Source organism: Heteronotia binoei, chromosome 9, assembly GCF_032191835.1.
Source record: "Heteronotia binoei isolate CCM8104 ecotype False Entrance Well chromosome 9, APGP_CSIRO_Hbin_v1, whole genome shotgun sequence".
In the NCBI taxonomy this organism is placed as follows: Eukaryota; Metazoa; Chordata; class Lepidosauria; order Squamata; family Gekkonidae; genus Heteronotia; species Heteronotia binoei.
This window is the reverse complement of record NC_083231.1, coordinates 108,650,658-108,677,105: the sequence shown is the minus strand read 5'-3', so window position 1 is coordinate 108,677,105 and position 26,448 is coordinate 108,650,658. Positions and strand designations below refer to the sequence as shown.

Below are 26,448 nucleotides of genomic sequence, written 5' to 3'. Positions count from 1 at the left end.
AGGGAGTCATATTCGCAGTTACCGTCAACTAAAAGAGCCATGTAGATAGATCCAAGGATTTCCTTTTCTGTATCCTGAATCAATTGCCCATCAACTTCATTGGGTGAGTGCAAGCCAATATGGTGTATTGGATTAGGACAGGGGCGGCCTTATTTGCTTAAAGTAAGAGCCACATTGAATAAACATCAGATGTTTGAGAGCTGCAAGACACGAATGTCAAATGTTTGAGGGAGGGAGGAAGGAAGGAAGGAAGGATCAAGATTTTTGTGTGTGTGTGTATATATACACACACACACACACACACACATATATTGGCCACTGTGTGACACAGAGTGTTGGACTGGATGGGCCATTGGCCTGATCCAACATGGCTTCTCTTATGTTCTTATGTTCTTAAAGGGATCCCCTGCCCCCACCTGGGGAATGAGAACTCTAGCTCCCCAGTGACTGATATGAAGAAGCATATTGCCTCTGGTACTTCGGTGGATAGACATCCATCATTACTAGCAGCCATTCATAGCCCTGCCCTCTATGAGATTGTCCACCCAGTTTCTGAGTACATCAGCAGACTCTTGCAGTGAAAATGATGCGATTGGTTGCCAGCAAAAGAAGGTTACCAAAGGGACAGGAGAAACCGTCCTGTCTCTTCGATAGACGTTTAAGGAGCGGATACGGGTAGCTGAAACATTGCATGAAAGCTAAGTAATATCCCTTGATAACAGTTGCAGAACAAAAGGAGACAAAAGGAAGAGCTAAAAGGGACCAGTTAGAAAGGTGGGAAGCCTAAATCTAGATGGCTGTGAAAGGGGTTAGAAAAAAATGTAGAAGAAGGTTAAAAATATATATTTATTAAGTTCTTTGCGATTCGCTTCATCAGGAAATAATTTTCAAAGTTTGCCCTCTTCTGGGCATGGAGCAGGGGCCACTAGGTCATTTCCAAACTTTGAAAATGATTTCCCGAAGAAGTAAATTGCGAAATGTGTAGGGATCCACAAGAACTTAATAAATAACTTTTCACCTTGCACCTGTTTTTCTACATTTTTCCTGCCTACTGGTGCGGCTGTTCTTGTTTGTTTATCGCTGTAAAAGGGGTTAGACAGATGAATGGAGGGGAGACCCGTTGATATTTACTTGCTGTGGGGACTAAAGGGAATCTCCTCATCCTAGGCTTGCCATGTCCAATTCAAGAAATATCTGGGGGACTTTGGGGGTGGAGCCAGGAGATATTGGGGCGGAGCCAGGAGCAAGGCTGTGACAAGCATAATGGAACTCCAAGGGAGTTCTGGCCATCACATTGAAAGGGACCGCACACCTTTTTAAATGCCTTCCTTCCATAGGAAATAATGAAGGATAGGGGCACCTTCTTTTGGGGCTCATAGAATTGGACTCCCTGGTCCAATCGTTTTGAAACTTGGAGGGTGTTTTGGGGAGAGGCACTAGACGTTATCCTGAAAATTTGGTGCCTCTACATCAAAAAGCAGCTTCCCAGAGCCCCCGATACCCATGGATCAATTCCCCATTATTCCCTATGGGAACCGTTCTCCATAGGGAATAATTGCCCAGTAGACATTTGCCTTCCGCCCCCTGCCGCTTTCTGATGACCCTAAAGCGGTGGGGGGCCCTCCAAACCTGGGGATTGGCAGCCCTCTCTCTCTCTCTCACTCAAACATTTACTGGGTCTGGTTCCTCCACAACCACATCTGAAAAGAACAGGGACTATGCTGCTCCCTCCCTCTCTCTCTCTCACACACACACACACAGTTGCTCTGAAACTAAAGCAAAACAAGCCGAGGGACTGTGTTGCTGACCCTTCCCATGACGTACTTCCTGCTCAACTTTAAAGGCACAGACACACATTTTGAAACGGACCTGTTTGCAAGTTTCTAAACCTGCCCAACACCTAGAGCTGCATGGTGGCTGAGGGGGCGGGGTTTCCCCCTCTGGCCAGCTTGCTGGGGCCGGGGGGAAGCCTGTAAAACCGGGGGATTCCCCGCTGGGACCTGGGGATTGGGAAGCCTACCTCATCCAGAGGCAGTGCTGAGAAGGAACGTCAGGGATGGCCTTGCCTTTTCTGCCTGTTTAGCCCTCCAGGGCAACTGGTTGGCTGCCGTGTGAGACAGGATGCTGGACTTGATAGACCCAGGGCTTTTTTTGTAGCAGGAACTCCTTTTCATATTAGGCCACATCCCCCCTGATGTAGCCAATCCTCCAAGAGCTTACAGTAGGCCCTGTACTAAGAGCCCTGTAAGCTCTTGTAGGATTGGCTACATCAAGAGGGGTTGAACTTGAGGCCTATTATGCAAAGAAGTTCCTGCTACCAAAAAAGCCCTGGATAGACCTCGTGTCAGATCCTGCAGGGCTATGCTCGAATACAAATAATTCTTCAATATGGGAGCCTTTCAGACTGGCCTTGGATTGGCATTTCTCTGCTGCTTGTACTTGACTATTAACTGGCCCCTCTCTGTGCCTTTATTTCCTGTTCCTCATTAGTCTGTTTGTGCTGTCAGCATTTCCCATTTTCTTTTTGGGGGTGGGGGTGAGTGGGCAGAACGTTTGGGAAATCAACATTTCGGAGAGATTAAAGTTCCCCTCCATGCCCCAGCGCTGGAGCCGGGCCGAAAACCAGCCTGGCTTTTGCCAGTCGTTCCTTTGGCATAATTGAAAATTAAGTCTTAGGAATTTGCGGCTGGCACAGGATCAGCACCTCCTGCCTCGATAATAGACGCCCTGGCTTTGCCCTGACATTTATTTTCCATTAAGCGGCATGTAGGCACCACCAAGAGACCATTTACACCTGGGTAGTGCAGTTTTTGTGTCCTGAGGTTGGCTCTCGTGTGCATTTGAACAGAAATGAAAATTCACTTCTCGGCTATTCCCCGGAGAGCTAATGACCGTTTGCTTAATGTCAGAAATGTAAGCCTTCGTCGGAGAGAAGCAGCCTTACATTAAAGCCCTTCCACAGCGAGAGGGAATGGAATTAATTTGTTTACTGAACTCGATGCAGCCAGTGTGCCCCCCCCCAGGAGAGACCATACAGGGAGCAAAGACCGTGTAGGTCCCATTTTTTGGTAGAAAAACTCCAGCCGGAACTCATTTGTATATTAGGCCACACCCCCTGGCACCACCATTGTTTCTCGCGGGGGGGGGGTTCCCTAGAAAAAGCCCAGCAGGATCTAATTTGTATATTAGCCACACACCCTGACACCAAGCCAGCCGGAACTGCGTTCCTGGCCATTCCTGCTCAAAGAAAAGCCCTGATCCCATTACCTGGAAGGAGTTTTATGCCAGTAAGGCTCTTTAAGGATCAGAGAGGGCGAGATCAAAGGAGGCAGGTAACTCTGGGTGCCTTGAATGCCACAGGACTGAGCAGCCAGTGGTTAATTATTACTGCTGTTACCATAGCACCTCGAGAGGCCCCGACATCTAACAAGACCCTGGCTGGCACTAGGGCACCTTTTCCTTAAGGTACCTTCGTTTTTCTGCCTGGAAGCTTTCCTCCTCTGCCCTACGGAGGTTGATTGTAATGCCGTTGTGACACCCAAAGGACTTTACGTTCAGTTAATCGTCGTCTGCTGGTTGATCCTGGCCTGAGGGACGTCCGTCTTGCCTCGACTAGATGCAGGGCTTTTTCTGCCCTGGTTCCGGCCTGGTGGAACATGCTTCAGTTGGAGATTAGAGCCCTACCTTTCTGTAGGGCCTGTAAAACAGAGCTGTTCCGCCAGAGCCGGATTAACAATTAAGCCAAGTAGGCACTGGCCTAGGGGCCCTCATGCCTTTAGGGACCCCAGGCCAATTCCCCCCCCTCCAGTTTCCTCCTGCTTACAGCCCTCCCAGCCTGTGCGACTGCAACCGGCATTGTTGCCAAGTTTGCCTCTCTCTGCCTCTCCCCCACAGCTTTGTCCAAGGGGCTTTTGAGAAGGGGCCTTCAGGCTGCAGCGAGGGCTGTGGGCAGTGGGGCAGGCACTCAGTCTCTAAAATAATTTGTGAGGGACCCCCCCCTCCAAGATTTTGACTGCCTAGGGGCCTGCACAGGGTTTGATCTGGCACTGTGGTCTGCCAGGCCTTCAAGCGAAGCAGCAGACGCCCATAGTGCATCGAGTCCGGCCTCCCTGTCACAGCATTCCGTCGCCTGTCAGGCCTATTGGGACATCATTGGTTCCAGCTCTGTTCGCACTATGGCCTGATTAGTTGTCTTCCACCTGAAATGGAGTAACTTGATTGTTTTAATTGTTTTGTTTGTTTACTTTATTGCCTATTATTATTTAACTGTTGTGATCCGCCTGGAGCCCGCTTGCGGGATAGGGCAGACTAGAGATTAACATAAACAAACAAACAAATAAATAAATGTATGCACCTATGCATCCTGAGTTCCTTCTTTGCAACACCCCTGCCACCGTCTGACTGGGGATATAAGGACTCAGGGATCTCCGTTCTGGCTTGTATCTGATGAAGGGAGTTTGTGAAAGGAGTCAAAAGTTCTGGCAGAGCTGTTCCTCTCAAGAGCAGTTTCTGTCAGAGCTCTCTCAGCTCCGCTTACCAGTGACAGGGTGTCTGTTGTGGGGAGGGGAAGAGGAAGGAGATTGTAAGCTGCTCTGAGACTTCTTTGGGTAGTGAAGGGAGGGGTATAAATCCAGTTTCTTCTTCTTGGAATCTTACGGTGGTGGTAAAAAGTGTCGTCACGTCACAGCCGACTCATGGTGACCCTGCAAAGTTTTCAAGGCAAGAGACATTCAGAGGCAGTATCCCATTGCCTCCCTCTGTATAGCAACCCTGGTATTCCTTGGTGATCTCCCATCCAGGGGTAGAATTCTAGCAGGAGCTCCTTTGCATATTAGGCCACACACCCCTGATGTAGCCAATCCTCCAAGAGCTTACAAAAAAGAGCCTTGTAAGCTCTTGGAGGATTGGCTACATCAGGGTGTGTGGCTTAATATGCAAAGGAGCTCCTGCTAGAATTCCACCCCTGCACCCATCCAAATACCAACCAGGTCCAATCTTATCTAGCTACCAAGATCTGATGAGATCAGGGTCTTGAAAGCTTACCCCCCTGCCCCAATCTCATGGGTCTCTAAGGTTCTACTGGACTTGAATCCACCTGTGACACTGTTCCTTTTTCTGGTTGACAAAACCCCAGAGTTCTGTGGGATGTGCCCTGATGTTGGCTGGAGATGCCAGGGGTTGAACTTGAAGCTTTCTACAAGCCGAGCCACGGCTCTTCTACTGAGCAAATTGTCATTGAAATTTACAAGGGAGAAGAGCACGAGGTCTTAAATAGATGTTGCCTGTATGAACCTTGGAATGTGGTTATTGTAATTGTTATACAGTCATATGTGTGATACATTGTAAAAGGACTTGATAAACATACATTTTTAGTACTTCAAGTTAGATTTTTTTTTTGATGCATGGTCCATTTCTGTATTACGTATGCTGAAGCCTGTTTGTATTGTTTGCCTTATCCTCCGGGTCAAAGCTGAGCCTTCGTGGTGTAACCAACATCTTTGGCCACGGCTTGCTCCGGACAGAAGCGGCGTGGAAGGAGACAGTGAGCATGCCTTACTGGCGGGGTGGGGGGGCAGGGAGAGCGATAAAATAACTTGAGCAGGGCTTTTGGGGTAGAAAAGATCCAGCAGGAACTCATTTACATATTAGGCCACACCCCCTGGTGTCACCATTGTTCTGCGCAGGGCCTTTTTTGTGGGAAAAGCTCAAAAGGGACTCATTTGCATATCAGGCCACATCCCCTGGCACCAAGCCAGCCGGAACCTGTGCGTTTCTCCTCAAAGAAAGCCCTGAACTTGAGGCCACACATGCTTGATGCTGTGGAGAAAAAGAGACAACGGTGGTGGCTGTCTTATGGTCCCCCCAAACCCTGCCCCTTTCACTTGCCTCTAGAGCAAGGAGGCCATAGATGAAATTGACCAAATATTCACCCGCCCTTGTGCGAAGTTGGAGAATACGATGGTAATGGAAATGTGGGCAGGGCAGCAGGCAGGAAACGCAGAAAGAAGGAAGAATTGCACACGCCCCATGGAATAAACTTCTTCTCCATCGATTGTTTGGTTGCATTAAACGAGTTTTTCTACTCCCAGCCACAATGTATTATTTTGTTTCATGAAGACTCTTGCTGTCAGGTTGAATTGCTTTGTATAGGAGATAATTGTTACCTACATTGATCGTTTCCTTGCCTTAGACAGTTCTGTGTTTGCTTGTGTTGTTTTTCCAATTCATTTACCCCAGTTCCACTGCATTGTTTTATTAAGCATCTTTGCCCTTCGTTTTGTCATAAGAAGAGCCCTGCTGGATCAGACCAGTGGTCTATCTAGCCCAGCATCCTGGCTCTCACATAGTGGCCAACCAGTTCCTTTGGAGGGCCAACAACAGGACTTAGAGGCTGAGGCCTTCCCCTCATAAGAACCTAAGAAGAGCCCTGCTGGATCAGACCAGGGGTCCATCTAGTCCAGCATCCTGTCTCACACAGTAGCCAACCAGTTCCTTTGGAGGGCCAACAACAGGGCACAGAGGCTGAGGCCTTCATAAGAACATCAGAAGAGCCCTACTGGGTCAGACCAGTGGTCCATCTAGTCCAGCAGCCTGTCTTACACAGTGGCCAACCAGTTCCTCTGGAGGGCCAACAACAGGGCACAGAGGCCGAGGTCTTCATAAGAACATCAGAAGAGCCCTACTGGGTCAGACCAGTGGTCCATCTAGTCCAGCATCCTGTCTCACACAGTGGCCAACCAGTTCCTCTGGATGGTCAGTAACAGGGCATGGAGGCCAAGTCCTTCATAAGAACATCAGAAGAGCCCAGTTGGATCAGAGCAGTGGCCCATCGAGTCCAACAGCCTGTCTCACACAGAGGCCAACCTGTTCCTTTGGACAGCCAACAACAGGGCATGGAGGCCAAGACCATCCACCTATGTTGCCTCCTGGCACTGTATTTCCTTTCATCCTGAACCTACTGCCCAGCAATTGCTTTGGCTGCACCAGAGTTCTAGTATTTTGAGAGAGGGAGAAAAAGTTCCTTCCTTCGTTGTCTGATGGAGCAGAGGTCCATCAGTGGCTATTAGCCACAGCGTATTGTTGGAACTCTCTGTCTGGGGCAAGTGATGCTCTGTATTCTTGGTGCTTGGGAGGGGCAACAGTGGGAGGGCTTCTAGTGTCCTGGCCCCACTGATGGATCTCCTGATGGCACCCTTTTTTTTTTTTTTACCACTGTGTGACGCAGAGTGTTGGACTGGATGGGGCATTGGCCTGATCCAGCATGGCTTCTCTTATGCTCTTATGTCTTTTTTAATTTCCTGAACCAAAAAGTCCCAAACCCTTCAGCCTTTCCTGATGCAAAGGAAAAGGAAAGGTCCCCTGTGCAAGCACCAGTCGTTTCCGACTCTGGGGTGACGTTGCTTTCACAACGTTTTCATGGCAGACTTTTTACAGGGTGGTTTGCCATTGCCTTCCCCAGTCATCTACACTTTCCCCCCAGCAAGGATGCAAAAGGGACCCTGTAATGATCTCAGTTGCCTTGTTTGGTACTTTTCCCAACTCTGCAATGTCCTTTTTGGAATTCAGTGACCAGAACTGCACACAGCATTCCAAATGAGGCCACATCATACATCTATACAGGGGCATTACAATATCGTCTGTTTTATTTTCAGTGCCTTTCCTAATAATTCCCAGCAGAGTTTCCCTTTTCCACTGCTGCAGCACACTGGCTTGACAACTTGACATTTTCATCGAGCTATCCACAAGGACCCCAAGGTCTCTTTCCTTCTTAGCCTTAGCAAGTTTCCAACTCCATTAACATATATTTTGTTCCAGTGTGCATCTCCTTACACTTACCTACACTGAATTTCATTTTGCGCCATTGTTGCTTACTCCAATTTGTGGAGACCTTCCCAGTGCTCTTCACAGTCGGCTCTGGTTTTCACCATCTTGAATCATTATGTGTCATGAAAGAGCCAGTTTGGTGTAGTAGTTAAGTGCATGGATTCTTATTTGAGAGATTCCAATTCCTGATCACTTACAATTGCAAACAGGTCTCATTTTTTTGCAGCAGCTCACAGGAGCGGAGCTCTGGAACCTCTACATTTTATTGTGCTCTTTTTATTTCCTTACCCCCCCTCCCAAATACTTGCTTCTGGGCTCCATTTTCAACGCCCCCCCCCCCCCCGGTGAGAATTTTGCTGAACTCGTAAGATTTGACAAACTTTCTAATATTTCCCCCCACAAAAAATGGGAAAATAACCAAAATATATCAAGCAGACAGATGGAAATCTTCCTCATGCCACTGTGGCCACATAGGAGAAAGTAATTTGAAAAGTATGATGGGAGGAAGGTTTTATTATGACAATTATAATTCAAGAAGCATTTTAAGGTAGATGCTGAGCTGATATAATTTCGTGCACCTTCCAGTGATGTCAGGGGTGTGTGTGGCAAATGAGCTTCAGCACTTTTTCTACAAAATGACCTCTGCTTGCAAACAAATTGAATTCACTGCCCCCCCCCCCCCCCGCATACCAGCCCCACTGACAGAATGGTCACAGTTTGTACTCCATTCTGCGGCGCTGGCTGATTCACCAGCTGACTGGTGGGCCCCAGTCAAGGGCCCCAGCCTTTTTGAGCCTAGGGCCGTCTGCGGAATTTTGACACAGGCTGATGGGCAGTCACAAAATGGCTGCCACAGGAGGTAGAGCCAACCACAAAATGTCATGGGGCGAGATTATATATAACTCTTTAAGAGTAACTCTTTGACATTTCAAGCAGAAGCTTTGACATTTCAGGCAGAATGCCCTGCCTAGCTCCTCCCACTTTCTAAAAACTCTTGACAAGAATCCAGAGAGTGTTGGTAGACGCCAGGGCGCCCATTGGCGCCATGTTGGAAACTCTCTGGAATAGGCCTTCTCATACCTGTAATCTGTCTAACTCCACTGCATCATTCTGTTTCCCTAGCCATCTTTGCTAGATTCAAAGTTTCTTTAAAAAAAATAATTTTCTTGCTGATTGACTAAATAATTCTTACTGTTTTGCCTTGTGTCCCAGTGGGAAAGGCAGACTGCAAATGAATAATAAAAGGCATTATGGGCTAACATCACAAGCTTTGCTTTCCCTCACTCTGTCTAAAGCAGGGGTGGCCAAACTTGCTTAACATAATAAGAGCTACACAGAATAAATGTCAGATGTCTGAGCGTTGCAAGACATGAACATCAAATGTTTGAGAGCTACAAAAGGCAGGCAGGCAGGCTGGCTGATGAAGGAGGGGGGGAGGGAGGGGGAGGTGGAAAGAAAGCAACTTTTAACTTTAAACGCATTCTTCAAGCCTCTGGCTGGCTTGGGTTGGAGAAGTGATTTTTAGAGAGACAAATGCCTTCTCCAAGCTGGCTGATGGGCGGGGGGGGGGGGGGGGGCTTGAGAGCCACACAACATCATCACAAAAGAGAGCCACCCAATATGTGTGAAAGAGACGCAGTTTGGTCACCCCTGATCTAAAGTGAGGGAAGCGTAATTTGTGAATTCTGGGGTGGAATACATCATATAACTGAAGCAGCAGGAGCTGGTGGGTCGGCTAGGGACCATTCAAATGCTTTAGCTTTCCACCGACCTGCCCATGTGCACACCTCCGAAGGGATCCCACCACCTCCTCCCTTCACTTTCGCAAGGCTTAGCCCGGGTGTGGCCCAACTTACTTCATGTAAGAGCCACACAATAAATGTCAGATGTCTGAGAGCCGCAAGACGTGAACATCAGATGTTTGAGAGCTGCAAGACATGAACCTCAGATGTTTGAGAGAAGGAAGGAAGGAAGGAAATAGATGGGGGAGTGTGAGGGAGGTGGAAATAAAGCAACTTTAACTTAAAATGCATTCTCCAAGCCTTCAGCTAGCTTGGCTTGGAGAAGTGATTAAAAAAATAACAACCAAGTGCCTTCACAAACCAGCCCACGGGGTGATGGGGGCTTCAAGAGCCACCCAATATGTGTGAAAGAAGCTCCCGAGCCACAGTTTGGCCACCCCTAGCTTAGCCCCTCTTGGGTGGTAGCGGCGGCGGCGGCAGGTAGGGCGTGCGTCGCACGTTAACCCCTGCGCGCCCGCCCTTGCCTTCCCCTCTTCCCTCTCCTGGCGGCTTTTGATCCCATCTCCAGACAAAAGCAAGACAAGGATCTCTCTCGCGTCAAACTTCTGCAGCACGAATTGGGGGGGTGGGTGGGAAGAGATCAGGTTGCTTGCCGGTTTCTCTGGGCCACGTGACTCCCTGTAATCCTGGCTATCCGCCCCCCCCCCCGGGTCCATTTTCCCACCGAGGTTCCTGCAGGGAAGAGGAGAGGTCGCCCTTTAAAAAAATAATAATAATCTGGAGGGGCGGGACCTCGTGGCGGTCTCTGGGAAAGGATTCCCCTGCTTGCAAGGTTTCTCGCGCCTGCAAGATTTCTTTCCGGGGAGGGGAGGGGGCGTGTGTGTGTGTGCCTCTCTCTTTGCAAATCTTCTGCAAGCAAGGGGTGTGTGTGTGTGTGTGTGTGTTTGAGTCTCTCTCTCTCTGCTCCCAGGGCCTCTTGCAAAGGGAGGCTGTGTTTGTTTGTTTTTGGTGCACAGATCTGGGCACCTCTCTAAAGAGCGCGCGCTATATCTATATATACTCCCGCACGCCCTGCAAAGGCAAGCAGCCGGCTCTCCCTTTTGCAATGACGCCGCCGCGGCTTTGAAAACCCAGCCCTGCGCCGTCGCAAGGGGCAGTCGAGGCTGCCGGCGGAGAGCCCTCGCCGCGCGCAAAAGTTTCCCGGAGAAGCCCAAGGCGGGCAGCCGAGGAGGATCGCCATCGCCCAGCCAGCCCGGACGGCCCGGGGCCCGATCCCGGCCGCGCTTGGCCCTTCGCCTAGCCTCTTGCAGAAGCCGCAGCTCTGCCGGGGGGTGTGAGGGGGGGGGCGTCCCAAAAGCGGACCCGAAAAGCCGAGAGAGGCAAGAAGCAGCAGCTCTTCTGCTTGGGATTTGCAGGCGGGCTGCGGGAAAGTTAGCCGGGAGGCGGCCGAAGCTGCGATCGTGCCCTCGGAGCTCCCTTCCAGCGGCCAGAGGCTTTCCCGCCTTCACTGCATTTTCTTACTATCCACTGAACCCCCCCCCCCCCCCCCGCATCAGCTTCTGCAGGGACCTCCTTCCGGGGGCGCAGGGGTTAAGGCCGGAGGGGACCCCCCCCCCCCGCCTTCGGATGCTGACAGGCGAGCCCCCCACCCACCCCGCCCCCTCCGGCTGCGCCCTTGCAGAGAAGCGCCCGCGCTCGCCTCGCCTTCGCCTCCCCGCCGCCTGCAAGCGATGGATTCCCCCGCGGCGGCAATAGCAGCAGCCTGGATGCGGTGGCTGCTCCCGCTGGCCGCCTTTGCGGCGCTGCCCCAGCAGCCTGAAGGTGAGTGTTGCTGCCGGGAAAAAGCTCCTCTCGCCTGCACGGATCGCGCTCGTCCGGCCGGCGAATGAGTCGCTGCTGCTGGCTTGCTAGAGGGAAGCGGGGGCGGGGGGCGGGGAGTGGTGGGTTTGCTGCTTTTTTTCCTGCTGAGAGCTGCGGCTGGAGAGGAGCCCCGGTGGGCTCCCCAGAGTCCTGGGTGGTCTTACCTTTTCTTTCTTTCTTTCTTTCTTTCTTTCTTTCTTTCTTTCTTTCTTTCTTTCTTTCTTTCTTTCTTTCTTTCTTTCTTTTCTTTCTTTCTTTCTTTCTTTCTTTCTTTCTTTCTTTCTTTCTTCTTTCTTTCTTTCTTTCTTTCTCTCTTTCTTTCTCTCTTTCTTTCTCTCTTTCTTTCTCTCTTTCTCTCTTTCTTTCTCTCTTTCTCTCTTTCTCTCTTTCTCTCTTTCTCTCTTTCTCTCTTTCTCTCTCTTTCTCTCTTCTTCCTTTCTCTCTATGTCTTTATTTATTTATTTCTCTCTCTCTCTCTCTCTTTCTCTGATAGCTTGGGCTCATTGATGCCTTTTTGTTTTGTATTTCCAGCAGCCTAAAGAAGCAAAACTTTCAAGGGGCGCAGGGTTTCTGCTTCAAAGTATAGGGGCAGGGTGAAGGCTCCCGTGTGTGTGTGTGTGTGTGTGTGTGTGTGTGTGTGTGTCTCCTTAACCACTGAGGCATAGCCAGTCTGTGCCAACTAGCAAGGAGTTTCCGGCTCAACATTAGGAAGAACTTCCCGACTGTTAGAGCTGTTCCTCAGTGGAACAGGCTTCCTCAGGAGGTGGTGGGCTCTCCTTCCTTGGAGGTTTTTAAACAGAGGCGAGATGGGCATCTGACAGCAATGAGGATCCTGTGAATTTAGGAGGAGGTATTTGTGGATTTCTTGCATTATGCAGGGGGTTGGACTAGATAACCCTGGAGGTCCCTTCCAACTCTTATGATTCTAGTGAGGAGACCATTCACTGTAAAGCAATCAGGTGGTGCTTTTAAGATCAGACGAAGGGTCCGCCTAGTTCATCAGAGTTTGGAAGAAACTTAGCAGCCACCAAGTGTGAAAGGGGACACTGGAAACTGACTGGTGGTGTCCCCAGCTCTTAACTGGAAATTGACCAGTGACCAGTTTTCAGTGGGCCCATCTAGTGGACCACTGGTCAAGTTCTAGTCCACAGAGGAAGCTGCCTTCTACTGAATCCTATCACTGGTCCATCAAGGTCAGTATTGCCTACCCAGACAGGCAGCAGCTTGGCAGGGTTTCAGGCAGAGGTCTTTCACATTGCCTGTTAACTGAGCCTTAACTGGAGATGCTGGGGATTGAACCTGGGACATGTTGAGCAGGTGCTGTATCACTGAGCCACAACCTCTCCCAAAATGCAATCAGGATTGTTTCCTCTGACTGGCGGCAACTTTCCAGGCTGAGGTCTTTCACATCACCTGGTCCTTTTTAGTTGGATATGCCAGGAATTGGACATGGGACCTTCTGTGTGCTGAGCAGATGCTCTACCACTGAGCCACAGCCCCTCCTCAGATGGTCCACTAGAAACTGACTGCTGATCAGACCAGTGAGCTTTCTGTCAACCCTTCTTCTGTGGGCATTGCTTTGATCCCTTTGTCCACTGGTCCACAATTCCAGGCATTTAGAGGAGAAAAATGGGTATGTTTTAACATGTAGCCAGTTCAAAGTGCAGTCATGAAGAAGCCGAGTGGGACATTAATACAGAGTCTGTCTCTAGACCAGGGATGGCCAAACTACAGCAAGGGAGCCACATGTGGTTCTTTCACATATATTGTGTGGCTCTCGAAGCTCCCCCCCCCCCCCCGTTGGACAGCTTGGAGGAAGCATTTTTCTTGTTAAATCACTTCGCCAAGCCAAGCCAGCTGGTAGTTTAGAGAATGCATTTAAAGTTGCTTTGTTTCCACCTTTCCTCCCCCATCTATTTTCCTTCCTACCTTTCTTCTCTCAAACATTTGATGTTTATTCTATGTGGCTCTTGCGTTAAGCAAGTTTGGCCACCCCTGCTGTAGACAGTTTTTACATTAGTTACCTCAAAGCACAGAGTTCCCTGTAAATGTGCTTTTACACAGTCTGAATCTCAGATGACTATTTCACAATGATAAAATGCAACGTGCGTGAGCCAAAGGGTGCATCTTCACGTTGTGCTTGCAGAAAACTCATGCGTCGCCTATCTCTTTAATACCACCATCTGTAATCTGTACATTGGGCATTCAGTTTACAAATGTCCCCCTCCTCCTTTTTTGTCCATATCAGTATTCATAGGTGTTCACACAGATGGCTCAAGTGACTCTCAGAGTTACATTCCGTGCATGTTTGCAAATGCCCGAAGTTCTGATCTCAACCATGTAAGGTAATCTGAAGGCTTTGGGATGTGTTCAGTAGAAACCAGCCACTGATGCACTGAGTAATGGGGAGGGGCTGTGGCTCAGAGGCAGGATCTCTGCTTAGCATGCAGAAGGTCCCAAGTTCAAGCCCTGGCATCTCCAGGTTAAAAAGGACTAGGCAGGAGGTGATGTGAAAGACCTTTGCTGGAGAGCAGCTGCCAGTCTGAGTAGACAGAACTGATCTTGTTGGACTCATGGCCTGATTCAGTATAAGGCAGCTTCGTGTGGGTTCATTGGGTGTGTGTGTGTGTGTGTGTGTGTGTGTGTGTGTGAGGGTTAGTTCTCTTTCTACTTACAAAGCTAGACTAGCTTGCAGTTTCAAACAGTGGCCAACTAGATCATTCTGGAAAGCTCATGAGCAGGTATGAATAGCCTCTCATTTTTTCCTACACCCCCAACAATTGGTATTCAGCTGTTGGCTTACATACTTCTGAGTGGGCCCATAGGTAGGATTTTTCCAGTTGGGGAGGCATTGGGGAAATTGAGGGGGGAGCGCTGGAAAGATTAAAAGTCCCCCCATCTCCTCTGCACCCTCCCCCCAGCCTCATTGCCCCTTCTGAGAGCCAGTCTGGTGTATTGGCTAACTGTGCAGAGAACCGGGTTTGATTGCCCACTCCTCCACTTGCAGCTGCTGGAATGACCTTGGGTCAGCCATAGCTCTCGCAGTCCTTGAAAGGGCAGCTTTCTGTGAGAGTCCTCTCAGCCGCACCCATCGCACAGGGTGTCTGTTGTGGGGGGCGGGGAAGGTAGAGAAGATTGTGACCGCTCTGAGACTCTGAGATTCAGAGTATAGGGCGGGATATAAATCCAATTTCTTCTTCTTCTGACTTACTTTTTCTCCCTTCTTATCAATTGCCTGGGCTTTTAAAGGGCCGAGAGGCTGGGTCTCTGTGCTTTTGCACAAAGCAGGAAGACCTACTGCAGCCTCCTCTCACCTTCCTGTCCTACTCGGACGGGTCAGGGGGCCTAAGTTGCGGGGGGGGGGGGGGCTGAGGTGGAAGTTGTGGGCAGGGCCCCTAGAGCCTCCTGTAGCTATGGGCCTGCTTCTGAGCACAAAATGTCCATTTTAGCCATCTTGGCTCTTGGTGAACTGAGTGCACGTTCCAAGTAGTAGTGTTGTGCAATAGTTAGAATATTCAACTAGAGTCCAGAGGACCTGGGTTAGAACATAAGAGATGCCATGTTAGATCAGACCAATGGCTCACCCAGTCCCAACAGTCTGTGTCATACAGCAGCTAAAACCCAGGTGCCATCAGGAAGTCCAAGAGTGGGGCCAGAACTCCAGAATCCCTCTCACTGTTGCCCCCCAAGCACCAAGAATACAGAGCATCGCTGCCCAGACGGAGTGTTTCCTCTATGTCTGGTGACTTACTGTGGACCTCTTTTCCATAGTAGTAGTTCGTATTTCTACTATGAAATGAAGCGACTTGGGGGACCTGGGGCTAGTTCCTCTTTTCTCACATTTTACCTCATTTTGTGAGGTAAAATCGAGGCCAGGAGAATGCTTTGGCTACCGGTGCTCCTTCTCAGCTGTGGGGTCTCGTGAGCAAAATTTCTACTTTGTGAGCTATTGGCATTAAGGTTGTGAGCGAGCGATTTGACTGCTGCATAAATTCGTTTTCCTCTGGGGCCATCCTTCCTGAGCTGAGACAAAAATGCCGGAGGCTAAAAATCTGTGAGCTGGCTCACGCTAACTGAGCTTAGAAGGGAATGCCGGCCACTCTTTCCTCCTTGGAGCAAGCTGCCAGATAGAAGACACTCAGCCCCTTTCCCAAGCTGTTTAAGGTAGTGGATCAAGATGAGCGGTCATGTAAGTCTGTCTTCATTAGTAGACAAGAGTAAGAGTCCAGTAACAGCTTAAAGTCTAGCAATATTTGTGGCAGGGTGGAAGCTTTCATGAATCACTGCCTCGGATTACATAAATGAATTATATATTATGTGAAGAAATATTTTCTTTAGAATCGCCTGATTCTCCTTCTTAGCTGTGAAGGTCAGGGTTAATGCACATGATAGAGACGCCCTCCTTGCTTCCTTTGTGCCCCCTCGCCTTCCCCCAGCTTGGTCCCAAAGCGGCTAACATCATTCTCTGCTCCTCTGTTTTATCCTAGTTTGCCATTCTTGGAAGAGCCCCGCCCCGTGGTGCAGAGTGGTAAAGCTGCAGTACTGCAGTCGGAGCCCTCTGCTCACGACCTGAGTTCGATCCCAGCGGAAGCTGGTTCAGGTAGCCGGCTTCAGGTTGTCTCAGCCTTCCATCCTTCCGAGGTTGGTAAAATGAGTACCCAGCTTGCTGGGGGGGGGGGGGAAGCGTAGATGACTGGGGAAGGCAATGGCAAACCACCCCGTAAAAAAGTCTGCAGTGAAAACGTTGTGAATGCAACGTCACCCCAGAGTCGAAAACGACCGGTGCTTGCACAGGGCACTGCCTTTTTTTACCTTTACCATCCTTGGAGCTAAAGGCTAGGCTGACAGTGTGTGATTGGCAAAGCCAGCCCTAGAATGTCTGGCACCCTAGGCAAGACTAAGTTCTGGCCCTCCCTGCACTGATAATGTCACCGAGTCACATGGAGGGCATCCAATTCGACGCCCCCAGAGGGCTGGCGCCCTAGGCAATTGCCTAGTTTGCCTAGTGTCAGGGTCGGCCCTGGTGATTGGCTCGTCTGTGCACTGCGGTTGGCCCTCCAGAGGGACTGGTTGGGCACTGTGTGAGACGGAATGCTGGCCTTGACGGACTGCTGGTTTGATTTTATTGGTCTTATTATCTTCAAATGATCTGTAAGCGGCTCTGAGCCTGCTTTGGTGGGGAGAGCGGGATACAAACTGAATAAACTGAACTAAACTTAACCAGTACACCAAACCAGCTCTCTAGGTACACACAAAATAGCTGCCCACAGGGCCATTTCAGGGAGAGGAAAGAGCATAATGGAGTGGGGGAAGCTGAAACCCCTTCTCCTTTCACCGTGGTCTTGATCTGGATTGGGCCCCCCCCACTGCTAGACATTAATTTCTCCACTGGGAGAACGCATCTGACTCCAAGTCTGCACGGTGGGGGCTTTTTAACGAGTGAATCGATACTTGCAACATGACCTTGGGCCAATCTCCATCTTTCAGCCTAACCTGTTTTGCAAAACTGTTGTGAGAAAAAACAAAAAAGGACTCTTTCATGTGCTTTTCCCCCCAATTCCTCAGAGGAAGGGTTGAATAATAATGCAATCGATTGGGAAAAAAAAAACATGGGAGAGGCTAGAAATCGATTTCAGCGGGTGTCCCACTGAAGTTCTAAGGAAATGAGAGTTCGGATAGTCCAAGGGACTGCGAAAAAGGTCTTTCTGCACCCTCTTAGATGGTAATAAGCAGGGCTTTTTTTGTAGCAGGAACTCCTTTGCATTTTAGGCCACACTCCCCTGCTGTAGCCAATCCTCCAAGAGCTTACGGGGCTCTTAGTACAGGGCCTACTGTAAGCTCCAGGAGGATTGGCTACATCAGGGAGGTGTGGCCAAATATGCAAAGGAGCTTCTGCTAGAATTCCACCCCTGGGCCACACCCTCCTGATGTAGCCAATCCTCCAAGAGCTTACAGGGCTCTTCATTCAGGGCCTACTGTGAGCTCCAGGAGGATTGGCTACATCAAGGGTGTGTGGCGTAATATGAAAAGGAGTTCCTGCTACAAAAAACGCCCTGGTAATAAGACTGCTCCAGCTTTGCATCAGGATGGTACGAACCCATACAGAGCGTGGAAGCCACATGCAGAGATGCTGGTTGAACTCGCTGCTAAACACTCCTCTTTCCCCACCTTTGAGAACTATAATATCACTAACTCTCATCCTCTTGGCATCTGGCTGTTTGGCTTCTTGGATGGACCTAGGGCTTTTTCTGTAGCAGGAACTCCTTTGCATATTAGGCCACACACCCCGATGTAGCCGATCCCCCAAGAGGTTACAGGGCTGTTAGTACAGGGCCTACTGTAAGCTCTTGGAGGATTGGCTACATCAGGGGGGCGTGGCCTAATGTGCAAAGGAGCTCCTGCTACAAAAAAGAAAAGCGCCCTGGTAATAAGACTGTTCCAGCTTTTTGTCAGAATGGTGCCAACCAGTACAGAGCGTGGAAGGCACACGCGGAGCTCTTGCTGTCTGCGTTAGCTATGCCAATATCAATTTTAAAATGCCTTGTTTGTTCAGAAAACAATCCGTCAAGGTGGTGTACAGCTGACATTCCTCCAGGATGAACTTCCTTCCTCTCCCCTCCTTGACTGCCTGTGAGGAGTAGAAAGATTTATTGCAGCCCCTCCCCAGCTGACTGAAGTGGAAAAGGGAGGGCCAAAGGGACCTGCATGTGCAGTTGTGCATAACACCATTCCACCTGCTCTCTGTTCTGCAGCTACATGTACTCAGGGGTGGAATTCTAGCAGGAGCTGCTTTGCATATTAGGCCACACACCCCTGATGTAGCCAATCCTCCAAGAGCTTACAAAAAAGAGACTTGTAGGTTCTTGGAGGATTGGCTATATCAGGGGTGTGTGGCCTAATATGCAAAGGAGCTCCTGCAAGAATTCTACCCCTGCATGTACTTAAGTTTGTTTCCTCATGAAGCTGCCGTGTGCTGTAGGGAAAGGGCTGTGGCTCAGTGGAAGAGCCTCTGCTTGGCATGCAGAAGGTCCCAAGTTCAATCCTTGGCATCTCCAGTTAAAAGGCATGGGTGATAGGTGATGGGAAAGACCTCGGCCTGAGACTCCAGAGAGCCACTGCTTATCTTGAGTAGACGATGCTGACTTAATAGAATCATAGAGTCAGAAGGGATCTCCAGGGACACCTAGTCCAACTCCCTGCACAATGCAGGAAATCTATAAGTACCTCCATGGCTTTTTTTTTGTAGCAGGAGCTCCTTTGCATATTAAGCCGCACACCTCTGATGTAGCCAATCCTCCAAAAGCTGAGAGTAGGCCCTGTAAGCTCTTGGAGGATTGGCTACATCAGGGGTGTGAGGCCTAATATGCAAAGGAGCTCCTGCTACCAAAAAAAGCCCAAGTATCTCCCCCCAATACTTCCTCTTAGCTGAGGAGTTTTGTGAGCAGAAATTCTACTTCGTGAGCTACTGGCATTAAAGCTGTGAGCTACTACATAAATCAGTTTGCTTTGGGTCCATTTCTCCTGAGCTAAAAAAAAAGTGTGAGGTGGAGGCTAAAATCTTTGAACCAGCTCACACTAACTCAGCTTAGAGGGAACACTGCCTCTCCCCACCCCCAGTGACATAATAACATAAGAGAAGCCATGTTGGATCAGGCCAATGGCCCATCCAGTCCAACACTTTGTGTCATACAGTGGCCAAAAAACCAGGCGCCATCAGGAGGTCTGCCAGTGGGGCCAGGACACTAGAAGCCCTCCCACTGTTGCCCCTGCCCCCCCAAGCACCAAGAATACAGAGCATCACCGCCTCAGAGAGAATTCCATCAATATGCTGCTCCAAGCCCAGAAGATGACAAAAAAGCAAAACCTTTCTGGGATCCATGGCCGAACTGGCCTGGAGAAAATGGCTGCCTGACCCTAAAGTGGCAATCGGCCAATCAGCATTTCCCTGGGCGTGTAAGAAAGGGCCAGGAGAACTAAGCCCAGATGCAGCCCTTCTGCCCTCCCTCTCATGACCTGCCTAAGGTCACAGAATGATCCGGACTGTCGGAGGGGCCAAGGGTCTGAGTCGGTGCAAGACAGCTTCTTGTGTGTTCAGTTCATGTGTGGGTCACTGGTTTACCAAGGTCACTGTTGACTCAAGCTGGCAGTGGCTCTCTAGAGTCTCAGGCTGAGTGTGAGGTTTTGCCCAGAATCTGTCACAAGACTTCTTGAGTAAACGCAAAAGAAGCTTTTAATGAAGAATCACTTAGTAAACACTTGTGCATGTGTATGCAAGGCTGTTGTCATGCCAGACTGATAATAACCGAAAGTCACAGTTATAGGTTACAAATTAACAGCCCATCAAATTCTGCTGCCAAAAAGTCTTTGAATTAATTCCGAGACCACGTTGTTGCTTTCTCCCAAGGTGGCATTCCAGTTCTGCAGACATCTTTCTGTTGGTACCTATCTCTCGTTCCCATGGAGACAAGCTTAGGCCCAAGCTTCACGCAGTAATCTACCCTCTGTTGTGGCCCCCGACTATTCTACATTATACTATAAAACCGTAATGCAGGGGTGGCCAAACTGTGGCTCGGGAGCCACATGTGGCTTTTTCACACACATTGTGTGACATTTATTTATTTATTTAATAGATTTATAGTCTGCCCTTCCCCATGATGGGCTCAGGGTGGATCACAAGCATAAAGCCCCCAGTGCCCCATTGACTGGCTCGGAGAAGGCATTTCTCTCTTTAAATCACTTATCCAAGCCAAGCTGCTTGAAGGATGCATTTAAAGTTCTTTCCTTCCTTCCTTCCTTCCTTCCTTCCTTCCTTCCTTCCTTCCTTCCTTCCTTCCTTCCTTCCTTCCTTCCTTCCTTCCTTCCTTCCTTCCTTCCTTCCTTCCTTCCTTCCTTCCTTCCTCCCTCCCTCCCTCCCTCCCTCCCTCCCTCCCTCCCTCCCTCCCTCTAATGTTCATGTCTTGTGGCTCTCAAACATCTGACGTTTATTCTATGTGGCTCTAATGTTAAGCAAGTTTGGCCACCCCTGCCCTAATGAATATGTATAAAGGCTGCAGGTTCAATCCCTGGCACTCCTGGATAAAAAAGATCAGGCTGTAGGTGATGTGAAAGACCTCTGCATGAGACCCTGGATAGCTGCTGACAGTCTGGGCGTTTTCGCACTCACCTTCAAGTGGCGCGACCACCCTCCTCACGCCGGAGGATCTGCAGGGATTTCGCATAAGAAGCGCCGGAGCAGCCAAAAGAGCCGGAAAGTTCCGTCGTGAAACCCGCTCAAACATAAACCGCCAAGAAGCAGGAAAACGTTTGAGCGGCTTTTGCGACGGAAGTCGCCGGCTCTTTTGGCTGCTCCGGCGCTTCTTATGCGAAATCCCTGCAGATCCTCCGGCGTGAGGAGGGTGGTCGCGCCACTTGAAGGTGAGTGCGAAAACGCCCACTGAGTAGACAATACTGGCCTTGATGGACCCAGGGTCTGATTTAGGAGCAAGCAGTTGCATGTATGTTCATGGGTATGTGAACCTGCCTACTGTCCTCTGCCCATTATAGGTCAATGCTTGGAGGGGTTGTGTGCAGTGTTCCCTCTAAGTTGCAGAGTTTTGTGAGCAAAGATTCTACTTTGTGAGCTACCGGTATTACAGTTGTGAGCTACTGCATAAATTAGTGTGCTCCGGGGTCATCCTTCTGGAGCTGAGACAAAAATGTGTGAGCTGAAGGCTAAAAATCTGTGAGCTGGCTCATGCTAAGAAAGCCCCGTGGCGCAGAGTGTTAAAGCTGCAGTACTGCAGTCGGAGCCCTCTGCTCACGGCCTGAGTTTGATCCCGGCAGCAGCTGGGTTCAGGTAGCCAGCTCGAGGTTGACTCAGCCTTCCATCCTTCTGAGGTGGGTAAAATGAGTACCCAGCTTGCTGGGGGGGTAAGTGTAGATGGCTGGGGAAAGCAATGGCAAACCACCCCGTAAGAAGTCTGCTGTGAAAACGTGAAAGCAACGTCGCCCCAGAGTCAGAAATGACTGGTGCTTGCACCTTTACCTTTTAGCTCATGCTAAGTCCAGCTTATAGGGAACATTGGTTGTGTGTACAGGGCCAAACAGAAAGGCGTTCTTTACACAAAAGCAAAATCATGTGAGTGGAATTCCTGCACAAGATCTAGGGATAAATTTGAAGAATGAGGAAGGCTGACAAAAAAAGCCTAATCAAAGAATGAATACTAATCACAGAATACTATTTATCCTGTTTTTAGGCCTCCCCCCCCCACATCAACCTTCTAGGTTACCTGGTTTTTCTGGGTTCAAGTTTTTTCTTCTCCTTTCGGCTTTGTTTTGAAGAACGAGGAGGCAAACTCCCTCTGTGGTTTGACTGGCAGCAATTCACCACAAGCTAAAAATGAAATGTTGTGTTCCAAGGCTGCATGTCTCTGATTTGTGGATGGCTGGAGGATAAACGGGATGGCCGTGGTTGTCATAGTTGTCGTATTTGCTCACGAGCTTCAGAGAGTTGATGCTGGAAACTGAATCTCAGGCTACCGGGAGCTGCGTCTGATCCAACCAGTCAATTTTGATGCCAGGCAGTGGAGCAACTAGGCTTCCCACCTGTTCTTTGTTTCAAGGAATGGAATTCTTATTTAGGATTAAAGGTAGAATTTCCTTTCCAGGAAGAGAGGCACCCTAACTACAAAGAGCAACTATTAGCAGAAGGGCAGCATATTTTAATCAGTGTTCTGACGCACTGAAGACATCCTTTTCTCCTATGGCATCTCAGTGTGTCCTTGTTTGGGAGCGCTTTAGGTGGCTGCCTTAGGTGCATCTAGGGCAGGGTGGCCAAACTGCGGCTCGGGAGCCACATGTGGCTCTTTCACACATATTGTGTGGCTCTCAAAGCCACCCCCAAGTACTGTGCAGTTCTGGTCGCCGCACCTCAAAAAGGATATTATAGCATTGGAGAAAGTCCAGAAAAGGGCATCTAGAATGATTAAAGGGCTGGAGCACTTTCCCTATGAAGAAACGCTTGGGGCTCTTTAGCTTGGAGAAATGTCGACTGCGGGGTGACATGATAGAGGTTTACAAGATAATGCATGGGATGGAGAAAGTAGAGAAAGAAGTACTTTTCTCCCTTTCTCACAATACAAGAACTCGTGGGCATTCGATGAAATTGCTGAGCAGACAGGTTAAAACGGATAAAAGGAAGTACAGTATTTTTCGGTCCATAAGGCGCTCCGGACCATAGGATGCACCTTCCTCCTGGGGGGCGATCCGCTGCCTCTGCCTCCGATCCCGGCGCTTCTCCCGCGCCTGCCTGCCTGGCTCCAGCTTCTTCCAGCAAGCACTGGGATTGCTCCATGCTGCCCCCACCACAAACCAGCGTTTCGTGAGCGCCGGCTGCGGAGGGGGCAGCGTGCTTCCTCCGTGCCTGCCTGGCTCCAGCTCTGACGTTTACAGCAAGCGCCAGGATCGCTCCCTCCGCCCTCCGATCCCGGCGCTTGCTTTAAGCATCAGAGCTGGAGCCAGGCAGGCACGGAGGAAGCACGCCGCCCCCTCCACAGCCGGCGCTCGCGAAGCGCTGGGCTTGCGGGGTGTGTGTGTGTGATTCCTCTGTGCCTGGCTTCAGCTTCTGCTGATAGCAAGGGCTGGGTTCGGAGGCAGCCAAGCCTCCGAACCCAGCCCTTGCTATCAGCAGAAGCTGAAGCCAGGCAGACAGGGACAGAGGAAGCACCTACCCCCTCTGCAAACCCAGCGCTTCGCAAGCGCTGGCTGTGGAGGGGGCGGCATGCTTTCTCCCTGCTTGCCTGCCTGGCTTCAGCGCTGATGCTTAAAGCAAGCGCTGGGATCGGAGGGCGGAGGGAGCGATCCTGGCGCTTGCTGTAAGCGTCAGAGCTGGAGCCAGGCAGGCAGGGGTGGGAAGCGCCGGGACGGAGGCAGCGGATCACCCCCCCCCCCCCCCGAGGAAGGTACGTTTGGTACCTTCGCTCCATAAGACGCACACACTCCCCCCCCCACTTTTTTGGGAGGAAAAAGTGCGTCTTATGGTGCGAAAAATACGGTACTTCTTCACCCAAAGGATGATTAACATGTGGAATTCACTGCCACAGGAGGTGGTGGCGGCCACAAGTATAGCCACCTTCAAGAGGGGTTTAGATAAAAATATGGAGCACGGGTCCATCAGTGGCTATTAGTCACAGTTTGTGTGTATATATAAATTTTTTTGGCACTGTGTGACACAGAGTGTTGGACTGGATGGGCCGTTGGCCTGATCCAACATGGCTTCTCTTATGTTCTTATGTTCTGTTGGTTGGCTTGGCAAAAGGCATTTGTCTCTTTAAATCACTTCGCCAAGCCAGCCAGTGGCTTGGAGAATGCATTCAAAGTTAAAGCTGCTTTCCTTCCACCTCTCTCTCCCCTCATCTGTTTCCTTCCTTCCTTCCTTCCTTCCTTCCTTCCTTCCTTCCTTCCTTCCTTCCTTCCTTCCTTCCTTCCTTCCTTCCTTCCTTCCTTCCTTCCTTCCTTCCTTCCTTCCTTCCTTCCTTCCTTCCTTCCTTCCTTCCTTCCTTCCTCTCGCAAACATCTGACGTTCATGTCTTGCAGCTCTCGAACATCTGACATTTCTTTCTTTCTTTCTTTCTTTCTTTTCTTTCTTTCTTTCTTTCTTCTTTCTCTTTCTTTCTTTCTTTCTTTCTTTCTTTCTTTCTTTCTTTCTTTCTTTCTTTCTTTCTTTCTTTCTTTCTTTCTTTTCTTTCTTTCTTTCTTTCTTTCTTTCCATTTATATCCCGCCCTCTCCGCAAGCGGACTCAGGGCGGCTTTATTCTCCATGGCTCTTACGTTAAGCAAGTTTGGTCACCCCTGGTCTAGGGCAAGTCTGGCTTGTTGGACTTGGGTGTTCTCACACAGAAGAAGGAGAAAGGACCTGAAGAGATGACCGTAGGAATAGGACCTAAATGCATGAACGAATGAGTGCTATGTCTGAAGAAAGGCATTGCTGTTATGGTTGCCCAGCTCTGGTTTGGGAAATACCTAGAGATTTTGGGGATGGAGCCTGGGAGGGCAAATTTTGGGGAGGGGAAGGACCTCAGCAGGGTAAAATGCATCCACTATCCAAAGCAGACTTTTCTCCTGGGGAGCGGATCTGTGTCACCTGGAGCTCAGTTGTAATTCTGGGAGATTTCCAAGTCCCACCTGGAGATGGGCCACCCAAACTGTGGTGGTTTGGGCATATTTCCATCTCTCAACTCCAGTTTCCTATCTGTTTTTATTCATTCAGTCATTCATTTAAAATCTTTATTAGCTGTCTAGCCTGCCTTTCCTTCCTGTGGTGCTCAAGGTGGTTGATAGACAGGGGGATCTGTCAAATACATTTTAATCCTACTTTTCCTTCAAGGGGCTTCCTGCTTTTGTCTTCCCAACAACCATAGGAGTATTATGATAACTTTATCGAGTGGGTGGGCTTTTGCAGCTGCACAAACGAAGTCAAAAGTAGAACTACACACAAAATCACCCCAAATTGATTAAGGAGAAAAGACTGAATTTATCACCCTGCCCTTTGCTTGGAGTCTTATGACCTTTACCTTCCTCTCCCTACAACAGAGGTAGGTGAGGTAGGTGGGGCTGAGAGGTAGGTGAGGTAGGTGGGGCTGAGAGAGCTCTGATGTTCCCTCTTAGCTGAGTTAGTGTAAGCTAGCTCACAGTTTTTTTCGCCTCCAGCTCACACAGTTTTCAATTGTTGATTTATTTTTACATGCTTTTTTATCCTTCCTGTCTTTGAAGAACTTAGGGTAGCACACAGTATCTCCCTCTGCTTTACCCTCACAACAGCCTTGTGAGGTAGGTTAGGCAGGGAGAGAGTGAGAGAGAGTGTGTTATCTCCCTCTGCTTTACCCTCACAACAGCCTTGTGAGGTAGGTTAGGCAGAGAGAGACGGAGAGAGTGAGAGAGAGTGTGTTTGGCCCAACTCGCTCCTCTTGAGTTCATTTCAGAGCCTGAACGTGAATTAGAGTTGGCAGATCCTCCCACCAGCTGGGGTGGGGGGCTAGGGTTCCCAGCTCCAGGTTGGGAAAACTCCTGGAGATTTGGGGATGGAGTCTGGGAGGACAGGGACTTAAGTGGGATACAATGCCCTAGGGTCCACCCTCCAAAGCATCCATTTTTCTCCAGGGGAACTGATCTCTTGTAGTTTGGAGGTGAGTTGTAATTCCGGGGGATTGCCAGGTCCCACCTGGAGGCTGGCCTCCTTGAACTCACATCTTCCTGAACTTTATCTGACACTTCATCCACTATAAAATGTTGGATTATAACCAGGGCTTTTTTTGTAGCCGGAGCTCCTTTGCATATAAGGCCACACCCCTTGATGTAGCCAATCCTCCTGGAGCTTACAGTAGGCCCTGCACGAAGAGCCCTGTAAGCTCTTGGAGGATTGGCTACATCAGGGTGTGTGTGGCCTAATGTGCAAAGGAGTTCCTTCTATAAAAAAAGTCCTGCTTATAACCAGTGTTTCCTCTAAACTGAGTTAATGTGAGCTGGCTCACAGATTTTTAGCCTCCAGCTCGCACATTTTTGCCAGCTCAGGAAAAATAGTCCGAGAGCACAAAAATTTATGCAGTAGCTCAGAACTTTATTGCCAGTAGCTCACAACTTTAATTTATTTATTTATTCCTCGCATTTATATCCCGCCCTCCCCGCCGAAGCAGGCTCAGGGTGGCTTTAATACCAGTAGCTCACAAAGTAGAATCTTTGCTCACAAGATTCTGCAGCTTAGAGGGAACACTGATGATAACCCATGCCTGTCCTATAAAATCAGGGAAACAAACCCCACCCTTTAACTCACTACCTGTGATCATGACAAAGGCAGTTAAAACATGTTAAAGCAACGAAAGCTCATCTCGGTGTGGCTTTGCGGAAAGGTGAAGGAGGCAAGGGCGTCCTGGATTCTTCCGGCTCTCGCTCCCCTTCGGCTTTGCAAGCACAATTCCCCCCCCCCCCCCCCCCCCGCCTTTCCAATCTCTTTAGTTCATTGGTTATGCATTCAAGCGCTGGGAAAACA

General features: G+C 49.6%; 1 protein-coding gene across 1 annotated transcript in view; it reads left to right on the top strand.

Moving 5' to 3' along the window:
• The first annotated feature begins 11,329 nt into the window (after positions 1-11,329).
• Positions 11,330-26,448, top strand: part of FRAS1 (Fraser extracellular matrix complex subunit 1) — a 523,356-nt gene continuing 508,237 nt past the window's right edge. Inside the window, 1 exon segment of the mRNA XM_060247149.1 lies at positions 11,330-11,387. Within this exon segment, the coding sequence (XP_060103132.1) occupies positions 11,333-11,387 (55 nt within the window). The 5' untranslated portion in view covers positions 11,330-11,332.